General features: G+C 42.4%; 1 protein-coding gene across 2 annotated transcripts in view; it reads left to right on the top strand.

Moving 5' to 3' along the window:
* The window catches only part of LOC134928197 (meprin A subunit beta-like), a 155953-nt gene that overhangs the window by 19911 nt on the left and 119992 nt on the right, over positions 1–16050 (top strand). Inside the window, exons 2-3 of one of the 2 annotated variants that reach the window (XM_063923657.1) lie at positions 2558–2608; positions 2690–2733. In XM_063923657.1, the coding sequence (XP_063779727.1) occupies positions 2584–2608; positions 2690–2733 (69 nt within the window). In that variant the 5' untranslated portion in view covers positions 2558–2583. Of the gene's footprint in view, positions 1–2557; positions 2609–2689; positions 2734–16050 lie in introns of those variants that run through there. The other variant, XM_063923659.1, reaches the window with a different exon arrangement.

Consider the following 16050-nt stretch of genomic DNA (forward strand, 5'->3'; position numbering starts at 1 on the left):
GCAGTGTGTATGAGGGCAGTATATGGTGGGGGTGCAGTGTACATAGGGAATGTGTGTGTTTGTGTGTCACACAGAGGTGACTATATTGAAAAAAATCTGCATCTCTCTCTCCGCTGTCCCTATCTGTCCCTACCACTACACTCTCTCCCCAGTCCCTAACTAACACAACACCTCCCCCTCCCCCCATGCCCTACGTGCCCTTACCCCCCTCTCTCCCCAGTTCCTATCTGCCCCAACTCTCCTATGCTCTATCGTTCTGCCTCAGTCCTTACTTGCCCCTACCCCACTCTCCACTCCCTATCTGGCCCCTACCGAAGCTCTCTCTCTCCCAGCCCCCTCTCTCCATATGCAGCAAGTGTAAAACAGTCAGATCAGCAGCAGGTTAGGAGACAGTAATATCTCCCTGCAGTTTCACTTTCAGTTTAAGCACATAAGAGAGGTGAGGAGCAGAGTTGGCTTTTATTATATAGGATATTTGAGTAAATGGTGAAAGCCAATTCTTTCTCTTCATGTATGTAGTGCCTAATGTGTGAAATATAATCTCTCTGTACTGATTGTACCCACATTGAAACAGTGGCTCTCACTAAGAGTTAGACATAAGCCCAGCTAGAAGTTACAGTAATGCACCTTGGCAAATCCATGCTGCACTGAGATGTAGTCAAAAGGTCAACAATAACAATGTTGATACCACAAGGTTGACAGTCATGATGATGATATTGTTAAAATGCTGACAGAGAACAAGTCATCCTTCTCAGAATGTTGATAGGTGAAATGTCGGCACTGGGGTTAGGCTACAGATGGGAGTGTTAGGGTTAGACTGCGTGAGTGTGTGTGTGGGGTAGGCACTAGAGGGTAAGAATTAGGGTAAGGGATAGCTGAGAAATACTTACTGGAACGCCAGGGGAATGGAGGTCTGACCCGGAAATTATGATCACATGACCTCCTGGACCCAGAAGCCACGTTGGAGCTGGTGCAACAGATAGAAGCAAGAAAGTTGCCGCTGGGCCACCGGGAACGATATGTCAACATTCTAACATGTCAACGCTTCATCACTGTTTACTTGATGACTGTCAATATGGTCAACATCAACATTATGTTTATATCGACATTCTCAAGTCGCCATGATGAATGTTGACATTATGGATGTCAACATATCATACTCAAGCATACTTGCGTACACTCTAGGAATTTTAGATGGCCCTACAATTTCTAGATGCTTTCCCAGACACAAGGTAGAGTATACTAGCCTCCAGCAAAAGTGGATGGCACAGGGGATTCATCATGTAATTTATGGTGAATTGCATCATTGTGATTTATGGTGAATTGCATCATTGTGTAATTGAACAGTGGGTAGCAGAACAACAATTATACTAGTTGCAGCACCACACCACCCACCTGGACCTCAGCTCTCGGAGGGTAGTTGCAGAAAAATGGCAAGTATAACTGAGACGGGGAGAAAAGTTCACAGTATTTACACACCCATGCAAGCCTCCTTCACCTACAAGACCCCCCTAGCAAAACACCTCCCCCTCTGATGGGGTGAGGTGGGACTGAAATTAGGGAGAGGGAGATGAGGGGTAAGGATACAGAGAGGAGAGAGAGATGAAGGGACAAAGATGAGAGAGAATAAGATGAAGGAAGGATGACTGATGAGAGAAAGAGACAGAGGGGGCAGAGATGACAGAGACACAGACGGGGAAGGGAATAGGGATGAAAGAACGAGCGATATAAAGGGATGACAGGTATGAAAGAGCAAAAGACGTGTATTTTTATCCATGTCGGGATCCCAACTTCAGCAGTAGGATCAGTGTTGGGATCTTGGTGTTGGTATTCTGACTGCCGGCATCCCAAACACCGGTATGCTAACCTGATCCCCCCCAGCATGCCTTTCTCCTACGTCTTTATAAAGAGCTGATGTGCCCGAGTATCCCCACTAGATATACTGTGCCACCACTGCTATAAATTGACTATCCCACCGCCATCACTGCTGTATATGAGTGAGTGCATTGGCGCTCCACAACACCCAGCAAACATTTAAATGTTCCTAGCTACAACTGGCTGTTCCTTGCAACCTGTACCTGCTACCATTAATCCTATGTTGACCTGTATCCGCTTCTACTGATTAATAAACAAAATCCCTAGTTAAGTTGATCTGATGTATGCAACCTCCATTGTACAGCGCTACAACATCCCATCATAGTGTGTGCCAATAATGAAATGGAAATTCAGACAGGATTATGGGATAAAGGAGGGACAGAGATAAAAGAGAGAGACGGGAGAGATTATGCAGCTGGAGAAGATAGAGGTGGAGAAACCTGCAACATCGGGGAAAAATAGCTAGAGAACTGGCAAATGACTGTTCCTTAATACATAATTATGGACCAATTAACTTATACATAATATGGAAGATTTCTAGCAGTAGAAGTGTGGATTATACTGTAGGTTGCAATCATATCTGATTGAAAATATAAAATTTTACTTGTGTTGTCAAAACATTTACATGATTTTATGTTAAAAGCTGTAAGTAAAAAGCATTTTTTTCTCTTTTCCTCACTAGTATACAACAATATTCTTCCACAATATATGGATATTATTAACATAAATCAAGGTGGGTATTTTTTATTTATTTTTTAAGCATAATCTTACTTTACAAACAAATACATGTTCATACGTTCTTTAATTATTTCAGCTTCAGATCTGGATCTTTTTGAAGGAGACATTAAGTTAGATAAGGTAAGCATGTTGTATTTTTTTTCTTATCGCTGTTTTGTGTAAATTTGCTGCACTAAATATTCAGATTTTAGTCGAAAAAGATATAAACATTTTAAACAAAAATATGTGCTACTTGAAAACAGTAAGACAAATTAAGATCCAAAAATGATTGAATTAGTTAATTATGTATTCTAATATATAAAATTTGAGGAAGAAACATAGCTATTGGAAAACCAGGAAAGCAATAGCCATGTTTATCAATTATTGACTCAATAATTGCAACATCTTATTGGCGGTTTGTGCAGCAATAAGAAATTAAGATTTGCCCAAATCTACCAATATCCACAGGCCCTTGTAATGTAAAAGAAGGACTCTGTGGTGCTACTGCGTATGTGTGGTCAGCTGACCGCGCAGATGCGGCAGCCATTGCCAGAGAGGGTTCATTTATATTGAAAAGCAATAGTTTTTAAGCAACTTACTATCATCAAGTAAGTTTTAACAATTCATGTGGACAGTAAGCACAGTGGAAGTAATGTACCAAGGTGAAGAAGAAGCTAAGCTATTTGAGAGGGGATTTTCCAAGAACTCTGCGTATGTACCAGAAGCTTATCTACCATGGTGATGATGATGACGATAAGTTTTTTTTTGCTATAGCACTGGTTGCATATTCAATAGCTGAAAAAAATTAAATCAGAATAGTTGTAATTTGGATAAAGGATATATAATAAGTGAATATATATCAGGAAGCGCTTCAATCAAAAAAATTTATAATTTATTAAAAATCAATAATATACAATTTGATATATCCAAAAAGTAGACATATAATACCTACAACAGATAACTCTCTCATTCGTGTCTCCAATAGTGCTTTAGTGCATAATGACAGTGTTCATTGGATTCAAAAATAGTAATTGCTGTGGAGTCTTGAAATAAATAGCCCGTATTGCACTTGTCTCCTTTTGATTGGTCAGTCTAGTGGCAACATGAGGATTATAGTGGCAAGCACGCCAACATGCAGTGTTTCCTCTGTAAATTATTGTTGTGAGCACACTTGTGGGAACAGACGGAGGGAGGTCGCCGATATGATGATATCCCGGCGCTATGCTACACCCCCGTCTGATCTCGGCTGACAGTGTCCAGTATCGTGTTGTGCAGTAAAAAGAGGATCCCTCTTACCGGACTTGTATAATTCACATGCACCGTGGAGTGTTAGCAGCAGACTCCCGTAATAGCGGCGGCTCTGTGATGTCCGTGAACGGCTTTCTTTGTAGCACAGCCGTGAAGACATTTTCAGTAAATGGGTTGTTTAAAAGGTCCTTACGCGTTTCTCCGCCCCTATCTCACGGCGGTTTCGTCAGAGGATATGTTGTCTGCCATTCTGGCTTTCTATTTAAACCCATATGAACCAATCATGATTAATTGATTAATGCAAACACCTGTTGTATTAAACGCACTTAGGGATAAATGCATATAAAAATCATATGTCTACTTTCATAGCACAATCAATACACAAACGTTTAAAAGTATATTTTTAAGAAAAACGAGCAGAATAATAACTGTTAATAATTAAATCTAATGACACAATATTTTAATGATACAATTTATATACATATTTAAAATTTCCAATAATTAATTAATTAGCAATAGAAGCACATAGAATCATCAACTGAATTCATAGCCTAATGGTTAACAACCAAGGCTAGTATACATTAGGACCTTGGTTCGAATCCAGGCCAAATACACCACATAAAACATATCACTTATTAGATGGTATAAAATAACATAAATAGACGCTATATTATGCCTCAACAATTAATAGCACACAATGAATTATAGCTAAACTTATCATTCGTAAAAGCTAATTCATTTTCTATGTTATGCTAATGACCACATGTCACTTTTTTCATATAGTTTAAAACAAATTATCTTTAAGGTATAATCCATTTTGCTGTATAGTTACAGAGTCCGAACCAACCTTAATTGATGAACATACATATAAGACTAAATCAATAGATAAGGAAAATAGGGATTGATTTTGTCAAATGGTTAGAACCATTTTATCTGATATTATTTAATTCTATATTTTCATTAAGTCCATCGGGGACCAATGTGGCCAGGGTAAAGATCCAAAATGCCTCTCTAGTACAGAGTCGGCCATATCTGTCTCCACCTCTCGGCGTTGGAGCAATTGATTCAATTCCTTGTAATTTAATAACATTGACATTCCCTTCATGAACCTGTAGAACATGTCTTGATACACTGTGACCATTATTCCGGTTAATAATATTTCTTCTATGTTCTAAAAATCGTGTATTCAGGCTGCGTGTAGTCCTGCCTACATATTGCATACCACTACACGCAGCCTTATCTATTGATTTAGTCCTATATGTATGTTCATCAATTAAGGTTGGTTCGGACTCTGTAACTATACAGCAAAATGGATTATACCTTAAAGATAATTTGTTTTAAACTATATGAAAAAAGTGACATGTGGTCATTAGCATAATATAGAAAATGAATTAGCTTTTACGAATGATAAGTTTAGATATAATTCATTGTGTGCTATTAATTGTTGAGGCATAATATAGCGTCTATTTATGTTATTTTATACCATCTAATAAGTGATATATTTTATGTGGTGTATTTGGCCTGGATTCGAACCAAGGTCCTAATGTATACTAGCCTTGGTTGTTAACCATTAGGCTATGAATTCAGTTGATGATTCTATGTGCTTCTATTGCTAATTAATTAATTATTGGAAATTTTAAACATGTATATAAATTGTATCATTAAAATATTGTGTCATTAGATTTAATTATTAACAGTCATTATTCTGCTCGTTTTTCTTAAAAATATACTTTTAAACGTTTGTGTATTGATTGTGCTATGAAAGTAGACATATGATTTTTATATGCATTTATCCCTAAGTGCGTTTAATACCACAGGTGTTTGCATTAATCAATTAATCATGATTGGTTCATATGGGTTTAAATAGAAAGCCAGAATGGCAGACAACATATCCTCTGACGAAACCGCCGTGAGATAGGGGCGGAGAAACGCGTAAGGACCTTTTAAACAACCCATTTACTGAAAATGTCTCCACGGCTGTGCTACAAAGAAAGCCGTTCACGGACATCACAGAGCCGCCGCTATTACGGGAGTCTGCTGCTAACACTCCACGGTGCATGTGAATTATACAAGTCCGGTAAGAGGGATCCTCTTTTTACTGCACAACACGATACTGGACACTGTCAGCCGAGATCAGACGGGGGTGTAGCATAGCGCCGGGATATCATCATATCGGCGACCTCCCTCCGCCTGTTCCCACAAGTGTGCTCACAACAATAATTTACAGAGGAAACACTGCATGTTGGCGTGCTTGCCACTATAATCCTCATGTTGCCACTAGACTGACCAATCAAAAGGAGACAAGTGCAATACGGGCTATTTATTTCAAGACTCCACAGCAATTACTATTTTTGAATCCAATGAACACTGTCATTATGGACTAAAGCACTATTGGAGACACGAATGAGAGAGTTATCTGTTGTAGGTATTATATGTCTACTTTTTGGATATATCAAATTGTATATTATTGATTTTTAATAAATTATAATTTTTTTTGATTGAAGAGCTTCCTGATATATATTCACTTATTATATATCCTTTATCTATATTTAAAACAGTTTTTCGGTATTCCAGCAGTACCATTTTTGGGAGCAGCTTTAATCTTAATGACAATATAATTATAAAAACGAGCAGGATAATTGACTATACAAGCGCTAGGAGATTGTATGTATATTAGTTGTAATTTGTCATGTGTGTGGCAGAAAAAAAATCGGATGTTGAAATCAGTTATCCTTAATAATAATAATAATAATAATATTATTAAATTTCATTTATTAGGCGCCACAAGTAGTCTGCAGCACCGTACATCTGGCAACAGTAGGGTACACAGAACATTATATTACAGTAGGCAACACATAGACAGAGCACAAGTAACCATAAGCACCATAATTCTCTGTACACAGCACAGCTGGGAAGCAAGCTGAGCGAGGGAAAGGGTGGAACCATTCTCCAATAGTGACGGCACAACTAGCAGGAGTAGATCCTCTGGAAGAGACAAACAGCTATTAGTGAGAGGAAATCTAGCCAAAATGGCCACTGAGTAGGTAAAGGCTGTCTATGATGTGCTAGAGAAGAGGGCTGTTAGAACAGGAGGGAAGAGGACTTTGCTCCTAGGAGATTACAATCTAGGGAGTTGGAAGACAGGCAGATGACATGAGATTATGTGCTAATAAAAATTCAGGTACATAAATGACTGAACACACACTGCTTCAATAAATTTCTATATCTTTATATCATGCATCAATAAGTTACCTATATGTTTTATTATTACACAAACTAGAACCAATATACCTAGAAATAATGACACAGACAAATGTATAAATTGAAAAAATGGAGGTCACAGTCAGATTTATTAAATTCGAATCAGAATAGAAAATTTTAATCACCAGTGGCGAAAAAGCAGTGCCAACTTGGCCATGGCTTAAAACTTTTGAATCTTTAAACAAATGGGGCGGAGTTTCTGCCCCTTGCACAAACCGTCCTGGGTAGAACCATCACCCCTTAATTAGCACAGTGCTGGTCCCTCCTTAAGATGGTACCTGGACCTCCCCTGAGGTAGTGACCGACTCGCCTTTTCTCAAAGGGGAAATGCTAGCCATGCTCTGCTGCGCTAAATTGAGCCGCCGAATAGCACTGCTTTCCACCAAATTTGAAGGCTCCAGACTACGAAAACCGCCACCAAAAACCTCAAACCTCCTTTAAGCCTTTTAATAAGGCTGTGACAAATAACGCCAAACCACTCTCAGATAAATACACTCCATCTAACCTATATAAATCTTCCTTCTTGTAACGCAAATCTGGGTGCTTAACAACTTTTCCCCCTAAACTAATGACATATCTAGAGGTCGCGGCATTGCGTTTCCTTCTCACTTTATCTAAAGCCGCTCCCCCTTGGGTGCCCCTCCAAAATCTTCGCGGTACCACTTCCGACCAGACATCCTCAACCAAGGGCCAATGCTCCGTGATTAGCTGAAAATCCTTTTTTATGGCGTTAATAAGCTCTATACCCTTACACGTACCTAAATCATTGCCTCCTAAATGTATCAACAAACAATCAGGGGCATCCCACTTTTCTTCAAAGTCCCAGAGCACACTCAATAGGTTACTCCATCTCATTCCCCTTAAACCTATCCACCTCACTTCAAAGGGGAATGACTTGAACATCCTGTGCCTACTGGCCCAATAAACATATGAGTGACCCACAATCCACACCCGGCTTGATAATGTCAAAAACCTGTAGAAAAACAGCAAAACAAAGAAAATTTTCTTTATTATTACTATAATTTAACCAAAATGCTAAAGAAACAGGGAAGGATAAAAACTTAGTTGTTTAGGTGACCCAGATGGAGGGGAACAACATCAAACCTCAAAAATTTTGTGAGGAAAAAGGTGAAAAGAACTCCAATCCCCCTTCAACGGCGGGTGGCTTATGGCCCTGGGATTCCCAAACAACAAACTCACCTACTACGGATGCAACTTATCGCTCCTAATATTTCCCTTGTAAGCATCCAACTTCCACCGCCCTAACCTTTTAATCTCTTCACTGGAAGAACCTGTTGATGCCGCGGAAGTCGCTGCACCTATCCTAAAAGAATGGGTCCCATAACTCTCCAGCGGAAGGTCCAACGCTATCAAACACCTATTGAAAACACTTGTAAATTGAAATTTAGATTAAGGATTAAGATCCTTATGAACCAACCATTGCTCCCCCCCCACCCCCCCTTTTGGACGAATCCAGCAATAAGCCTCTGCAAATCTTACTGGGCAAATGCTCGGCTCTGTATGCATAGGAACAGAAATCCATTTACCTCTCCCCAGTTGATCCGTTTTGGAACAATGTATTTTAATAAGCAGCTTATTATCCTTAAACACTACATTATTCAATAATATACCTGAAGCCACTGAACTTTTGCTTTTTGCCACTAACTCACCTAATCTTAAAGCGCCGAAAAAAGCTACAGCAAATGCTAAACTAAAAAGGGTCACCTTGAAATCCCCTAATGCAATACCCGAAACGGCGATAATTAAATCCTTCAATAACTCAATGTTGATTGGCCTACGCGCGTCGCTTATGCTTGCTTTTTCCTTAGCCTAACCCCTCAAAGCCTTCGATAAAATAAAAGATTTAGTTGGCTCTGTCAACCCTTCCAAATGCAAAAAATATGAAATTCCTGCTAAAGCACCTGACGTAGCTGCTTTAGAACGACCCTTCTCATGCCATAACCATACAAACTCTAACATAGCATCATGCATACTCTTACCCCTACCACCAGAACTCAAGTACGCCTGCCAATCATTCCAAGCTGCAGAATACGATCTCAAAGTTCCTGGGGCCAATGCCTAAACGCTAAAGCTTTCATACCGGTTTGATGATCTGCCATACAAATTCAGGACATGACAAACCTCCCACTTTAGCAGCTGGAGCTAATACTCTAAATCTATCCCATTGAAAATGAGACAAAGCATCCACTATCTCGTTCTCAACTCCAGGGACATGCCTAGCATTCAAATCTATATTCAACTGTAAACACCTAAAGGTCAAATGCCGTAACAACCTCAAAGCATGCGAACATGAAGATTTTTGATTGTTAATTGCTTGAACCACCCCTAAATTATCACACCAGAATAGAATCCTCTGATTCCTAAGCCTAAAACTCCATATCTCAACTGCAACAATGATTGGAGAAAGCTCAAGCAAAAGCATACTATCAGTAAGCTTCCTTGCGCGCCACTCTTCAGGCCAAGCTTCGGCACACCATTCCCCTTCAAAATATGCACCGAAATCTAACGACCCTGATGCATCTGTGAAAAATTGCAGCTCACGATTACTCACTACTTCGTGCAACCAAATGCGTACCCCATTAAACTCACTCAAAAATTTTAACCACACCTTACAATCTTCCTGCAAATCTAATGAAATCCGAATAAAATGGTGTGACTTCTTCACCCCTGCGGTGGCTCTTTCCAACCTACGACTAAAAACCCTACCCATCGGAATGACCCTGCACAAAAAATTCAATAACCCAATTAGTGACTGCACTTGCTTCAACGTCATCTTTTTTGCAGAAATAATTTTTTTAAACAAATTTCTTAAATTATTAACTTTTTCTGCTGGCAATCTACAAAGGCCTGCCTCAGTATCAATTTCTATACCCAGATAAGATAAACAGGTCACAGGCCCCTCTGTTTTATCTTTAGCTATCGGTACTCCCATAACTGAAAAGAGCGCTTGAACCAAAAAAAAGTAGTTCCTGGCATAATGAGCTACCTACAGGATCTGTCAACAAAAAGTCATCCAAAAAATGGGCGACTCCCAAATGACCGGTGCCTGCCTGCACACACCATTGCAGAAATGAACTAAAACATTCAATATAAGAACATGAAACTGAACAGCCCATAGGCAAACACCTATCTACATAAAACTAGAGATGAGCGGGTTCGGTTTCTCTGAATCCGAACCCGCCAGAACTTCATGTTTTTTTTCACGGGTCCGAGCGACTCGGATCTTCCCGCCTTGCTCGGTTAACCCGAGCGCGCCCGAACGTCATCATGACGCTGTCGGATTCTCGCGAGGCTCGGATTCTATCGCGAGACTCGGATTCTATATAAGGAGCCGCGCGTCGCCGCCATTTTCACACGTGCATTGAGATTGATAGGGAGAGGACGTGGCTGGCGTCCTCTCCGTTTAGAATAGATTAGAGAGACACTTGATTTACTAATTTTGGGGAGCATTAGGAGTACTCAGTACAGTGCAGAGTTTTGCTGATAGTGACCACCAGTTTTATTTATAATCCGTTCTCTGCCTGAAAAAAGCGATACACAGCACACAGTGACTCAGTCACATACCATATCTGTGTGCACTGCTCAGGCTCAGGCCAGTGTGCTGCATCATCTATTATCTATATATAATATTATATATATCTGTCTGACTGCTCAGCTCACACAGCTTATAATTGTGGGGGAGACTGGGGAGCACTACTGCAGTGCCAGTTATAGGTTATAGCAGGAGCCAGGAGTACATAATATTATATTAAAACAGTGCACACTTTTGCTGCAGGAGTGCCACTGCCAGTGTGACTAGTGACCAGTGACCTGACCACCAGTATATATAATATTAGTAGTATACTATCTCTTTATCAACCAGTCTATATTAGCAGCAGACACAGTACAGTGCGGTAGTTCACGGCTGTGGCTACCTCTGTGTCGGCACTCGGCAGCCCGTCCATAATTGTATATACCACCTAACCGTGGTTTTTTTTTCTTTCTTTATACATACATACTAGTTACGAGTATACTATCTCTTTATCAACCAGTCTATATATTAGCAGCAGACACAGTACAGTGCGGTAGTTCACGGCTGTGGCTACCTCTGTGTCGGCACTCGGCAGCCCGTCCATAATTGTATATACCACCTAACCGTGGTTTTTTTTTCTTTCTTTATACATACATACTAGTTACGAGTATACTATCTCTTTATCAACCAGTCTATATATTAGCAGCAGACACAGTACAGTGCGGTAGTTCACGGCTGTGGCTACCTCTGTGTCGGCACTCGGCAGCCCGTCCATAATTGTATATACCACCTAACCGTGGTTTTTTTTTCTTTCTTTATACATACATACTAGTTACGAGTATACTATCTCTTTATCAACCAGTCTATATATTAGCAGCAGACACAGTACAGTGCGGTAGTTCACGGCTGTGGCTACCTCTGTGTCGGCACTCGGCAGCCCGTCCATAATTGTATATACCACCTAACCGTGGTTTTTTTTTCTTTCTTTATACATACATACTAGTTACGAGTATACTATCTCTTTATCAACCAGTCTATATATTAGCAGCAGACACAGTACAGTGCGGTAGTTCACGGCTGTGGCTACCTCTGTGTCGGCACTCGGCAGCCCGTCCATAATTGTATATACCACCTAACCGTGGTTTTTTTTTCTTTCTTTATACATACATACTAGTTACGAGTATACTATCTCTTTATCAACCAGTCTATATATTAGCAGCAGACACAGTACAGTGCGGTAGTTCACGGCTGTGGCTACCTCTGTGTCGGCACTCGGCAGCCCGTCCATAATTGTATATACCACCTAACCGTGTTTTTTTTTTCTTTCTTTATACATACATACTAGTTACGAGTATACTATCTCTTTATCAACCAGTCTATATATTAGCAGCAGACACAGTACAGTGCGGTAGTTCACGGCTGTGGCTACCTCTGTGTCGGCACTCGGCAGCCCGTCCATAATTGTATATACCACCTAACCGTGGTTTTTTTTTCTTTCTTTATACATACATACTAGTTACGAGTATACTATCTCTTTATCAACCAGTCTATATATTAGCAGCAGACACAGTACAGTGCGGTAGTTCACGGCTGTGGCTACCTCTGTGTCGGCACTCGGCAGCCCGTCCATAATTGTATACTAGTATCCAATCCATCCATCTCCATTGTTTACCTGAGGTGCCTTTTAGTTGTGCCTATTAAAATATGGAGAACAAAAATGTTGAGGTTCCAAAATTAGGGAAAGATCAAGATCCACTTCCACCTCGTGCTGAAGCTGCTGCCACTAGTCATGGCCGAGACGATGAAATGCCAGCAACGTCGTCTGCCAAGGCCGATGCCCAATGGCATAGTACAGAGCATGTCAAAACCAAAACACCAAATATCAGTAAAAAAAAGGACTCCAAAACCTAAAATAAAATTGTCGGAGGAGAACCGTAAACTTGCCAATATGCCATTTACCACACGGAGTGGCAAGGAACGGCTGAGGCCCTGGCCTATGTTCATGGCTAGTGGTTCAGCTTCACATGAGGATGGAAGCACTCAGCCTCTCGCTAGAAAACTGAAAAGACTCAAGCTGGCAAAAGCACCGCAAAGAACTGTGCGTTCTTTGAAATCCCAAATCCACAAGGAGAGTCCAATTGTGTCGGTTGCGATGCCTGACCTTCCCAACACTGGACGTGAAGAGCATGCGCCTTCCACCATTTGCACGCCCCCTGCAAGTGCTGGAAGGAGCACCCGCAGTCCAGTTCCTGATAGTCAGATTGAAGATGTCAGTGTTGAAGTACACCAGGATGAGGAGGATATGGGTGTTGCTGGCGCTGGGGAGGAAATTGACCAGGAGGATTCTGATGGTGAGGTGGTTTGTTTAAGTCAGGCACCCGGGGAGACACCTGTTGTCCGTGGGAGGAATATGGCCGTTGACATGCCAGGTGAAAATACCAAAAAAATCAGCTCTTCGGTGTGGAGGTATTTCACCAGAAATGCGGACAACAGGTGTCAAGCCGTGTGTTCCCTTTGTCAAGCTGTAATAAGTAGGGGTAAGGACGTTAACCACCTCGGAACATCCTCCCTTATACGTCACCTGCAGCGCATTCATAATAAGTCAGTGACAAGTTCAAAAACTTTGGGTGACAGCGGAAGCAGTCCACTGACCAGTAAATCCCTTCCTCTTGTAACCAAGCTCACGCAAACCACCCCACCAACTCCCTCAGTGTCAATTTCCTCCTTCCCCAGGAATGCCAATAGTCCTGCAGGCCATGTCACTGGCAATTCTGACGAGTCCTCTCCTGCCTGGGATTCCTCCGATGCATCCTTGCGTGTAACGCCTACTGCTGCTGGCGCTGCTGTTGTTGCCGCTGGGAGTCGATGGTCATCCCAGAGGGGAAGTCGTAAGCCCACTTGTACTACTTCCAGTAAGCAATTGACTGTTCAACAGTCCTTTGCGAGGAAGATGAAATATCACAGCAGTCATCCTACTGCAAAGCGGATAACTGAGTCCTTGACAACTATGTTGGTGTTAGACGTGCGTCCGGTATCCGCCGTTAGTTCACAGGGAACTAGACAATTTATTGAGGCAGTGTGCCCCCGTTACCAAATACCATCTAGGTTCCACTTCTCTAGGCAGGCGATACCGAGAATGTACACGGACGTCAGAAAAAGACTCACCAGTGTCCTAAAAAATGCAGTTGTACCCAATGTCCACTTAACCACGGACATGTGGACAAGTGGAGCAGGGCAGGGTCAGGACTATATGACTGTGACAGCCCACTGGGTAGATGTATGGACTCCCGCCGCAAGAACAGCAGCGGCGGCACCAGTAGCAGCATCTCGCAAACGCCAACTCTTTCCTAGGCAGGCTACGCTTTGTATCACCGCTTTCCAGAATACGCACACAGCTGAAAACCTCTTACGGCAACTGAGGAAGATCATCGCGGAATGGCTTACCCCAATTGGACTCTCCTGTGGATTTGTGGCATCGGACAACGCCAGCAATATTGTGTGTGCATTAAATATGGGCAAATTCCAGCACGTCCCATGTTTTGCACATACCTTGAATTTGGTGGTGCAGAATTTTTTAAAAAACGACAGGGGCGTGCAAGAGATGCTGTCGGTGGCCAGAAAAATTGCGGGACACTTTCGGCGTACAGGCACCACGTACAGAAGACTGGAGCACCACCAAAAACTACTGAACCTGCCCTGCCATCATCTGAAGCAAGAAGTGGTAACGAGGTGGAATTCAACCCTCTATATGCTTCAGAGGTTGGAGGAGCAGCAAAAGGCCATTCAAGCCTATACAATTCAGCACGATATAGTAGGTGGAATGCACCTGTCTCAAGTGCAGTGGAGAATGATTTCAACGTTGTGCAAGGTTCTGATGCCCTTTGAACTTGCCACACGTGAAGTCAGTTCAGACACTGCCAGCCTGAGTCAGGTCATTCCCCTCATCAGGCTTTTGCAGAAGAAGCTGGAGGCATTGAAGAAGGAGCTAAAAGGGAGCGATTCCGCTAGGCATGTGGGACTTGTGGATGCAGCCCTTAATTCGCTTAACAAGGATTCACGGGTGGTCAATCTGTTGAAATCAGAGCACTACATTTTGGCCACCGTGCTCGATCCTAGATTTAAAGCCTACCTTGGATCTCTCTTTCCGGCAGACACAGGTCTGCTGGGGTTGAAAGACCTGCTGGTGACAAAATTGTCAAGTCAAGCGGAACGCGACCTGTCAACATCTCCTCCTTCACATTCTCCCGCAACTGGGGGTGCGAGGAAAAGGCTCAGAATTCCGAGCCCACCCGCTGGCGGTGATGCAGGGCAGTCTGGAGCGACTGCTGATGCTGACATCTGGTCCGGACTGAAGGACCTGACAATGATTACGGACATGTCGTCTACTGTCACTGCATATGATTCTCTCAACATTGATAGAATGGTGGAGGATTATATGAGTGACCGCATCCAAGTAGGCACGTCACACAGTCCGTACTTATACTGGCAGGAAAAAGAGGCAATTTGGAGGCCCTTGCACAAACTGGCTTTATTCTACCTAAGTTGCCCTCCCACAAGTGTGTACTCCGAAAGAGTGTTTAGTGCCGCCGCTCACCTTGTCAGCAATCGGCGTACGAGGTTACATCCAGAAAATGTGGAGAAGATGATGTTCATTAAAATGAATTATAATCAATTCCTCCGCGGAGACATTGACCAGCAGCAATTGCCTCCACAAAGTACACAGGGAGCTGAGATGGTGGATTCCAGTGGGGACGAATTGATAATCTGTGAGGAGGGGGATGTACACGGTGATATATCGGAGGGTGAAGATGAGGTGGACATCTTGCCTCTGTAGAGCCAGTTTGTGCAAGGAGAGATTAATTGCTTCTTTTTTGGGGGGGGTCCAAACCAACCCGTCATATCAGTCACAGTCGTGTGGCAGACCCTGTCACTGAAATGATGGGTTGGTTAAAGTGTGCATGTCCTGTTTTGTTTATACAACATAAGGGTGGGTGGGAGGGCCCAAGGACAATTCCATCTTGCACCTCTTTTTTCTTTTCTTTTTCTTTGCATCATGTGCTGATTGGGGAGGGTTTTTTGGAAGGGACATCCTGCGTGACACTGCAGTGCCACTCCTAGATGGGCCCGGTGTTTGTGTCGGCCACTAGGGTCGCTAATCTTACTCACACAGCTACCTCATTGCGCCTCTTTTTTTCTTTGCGTCATGTGCTGTTTGGGGAGGGTTTTTTGGAAGGGACATCCTGCGTGACACTGCAGTGCCACTCCTAGATGGGCCCGGTGTTTGTGTCGGCCACTAGGGTCGCTAATCTTACTCACACAGCTACCTCATTGCGCCTCTTTTTTTCTTTGCGTCATGTGCTGTTTGGGGAGGGTTTTTTGGAAGGGACATCCTGCGTGACACTGCAGTGCCACTCCTA

Source organism: Pseudophryne corroboree, chromosome 5 (assembly GCF_028390025.1).
Source record: "Pseudophryne corroboree isolate aPseCor3 chromosome 5, aPseCor3.hap2, whole genome shotgun sequence".
NCBI classification, from domain to species: Eukaryota; Metazoa; Chordata; class Amphibia; order Anura; family Myobatrachidae; genus Pseudophryne; species Pseudophryne corroboree.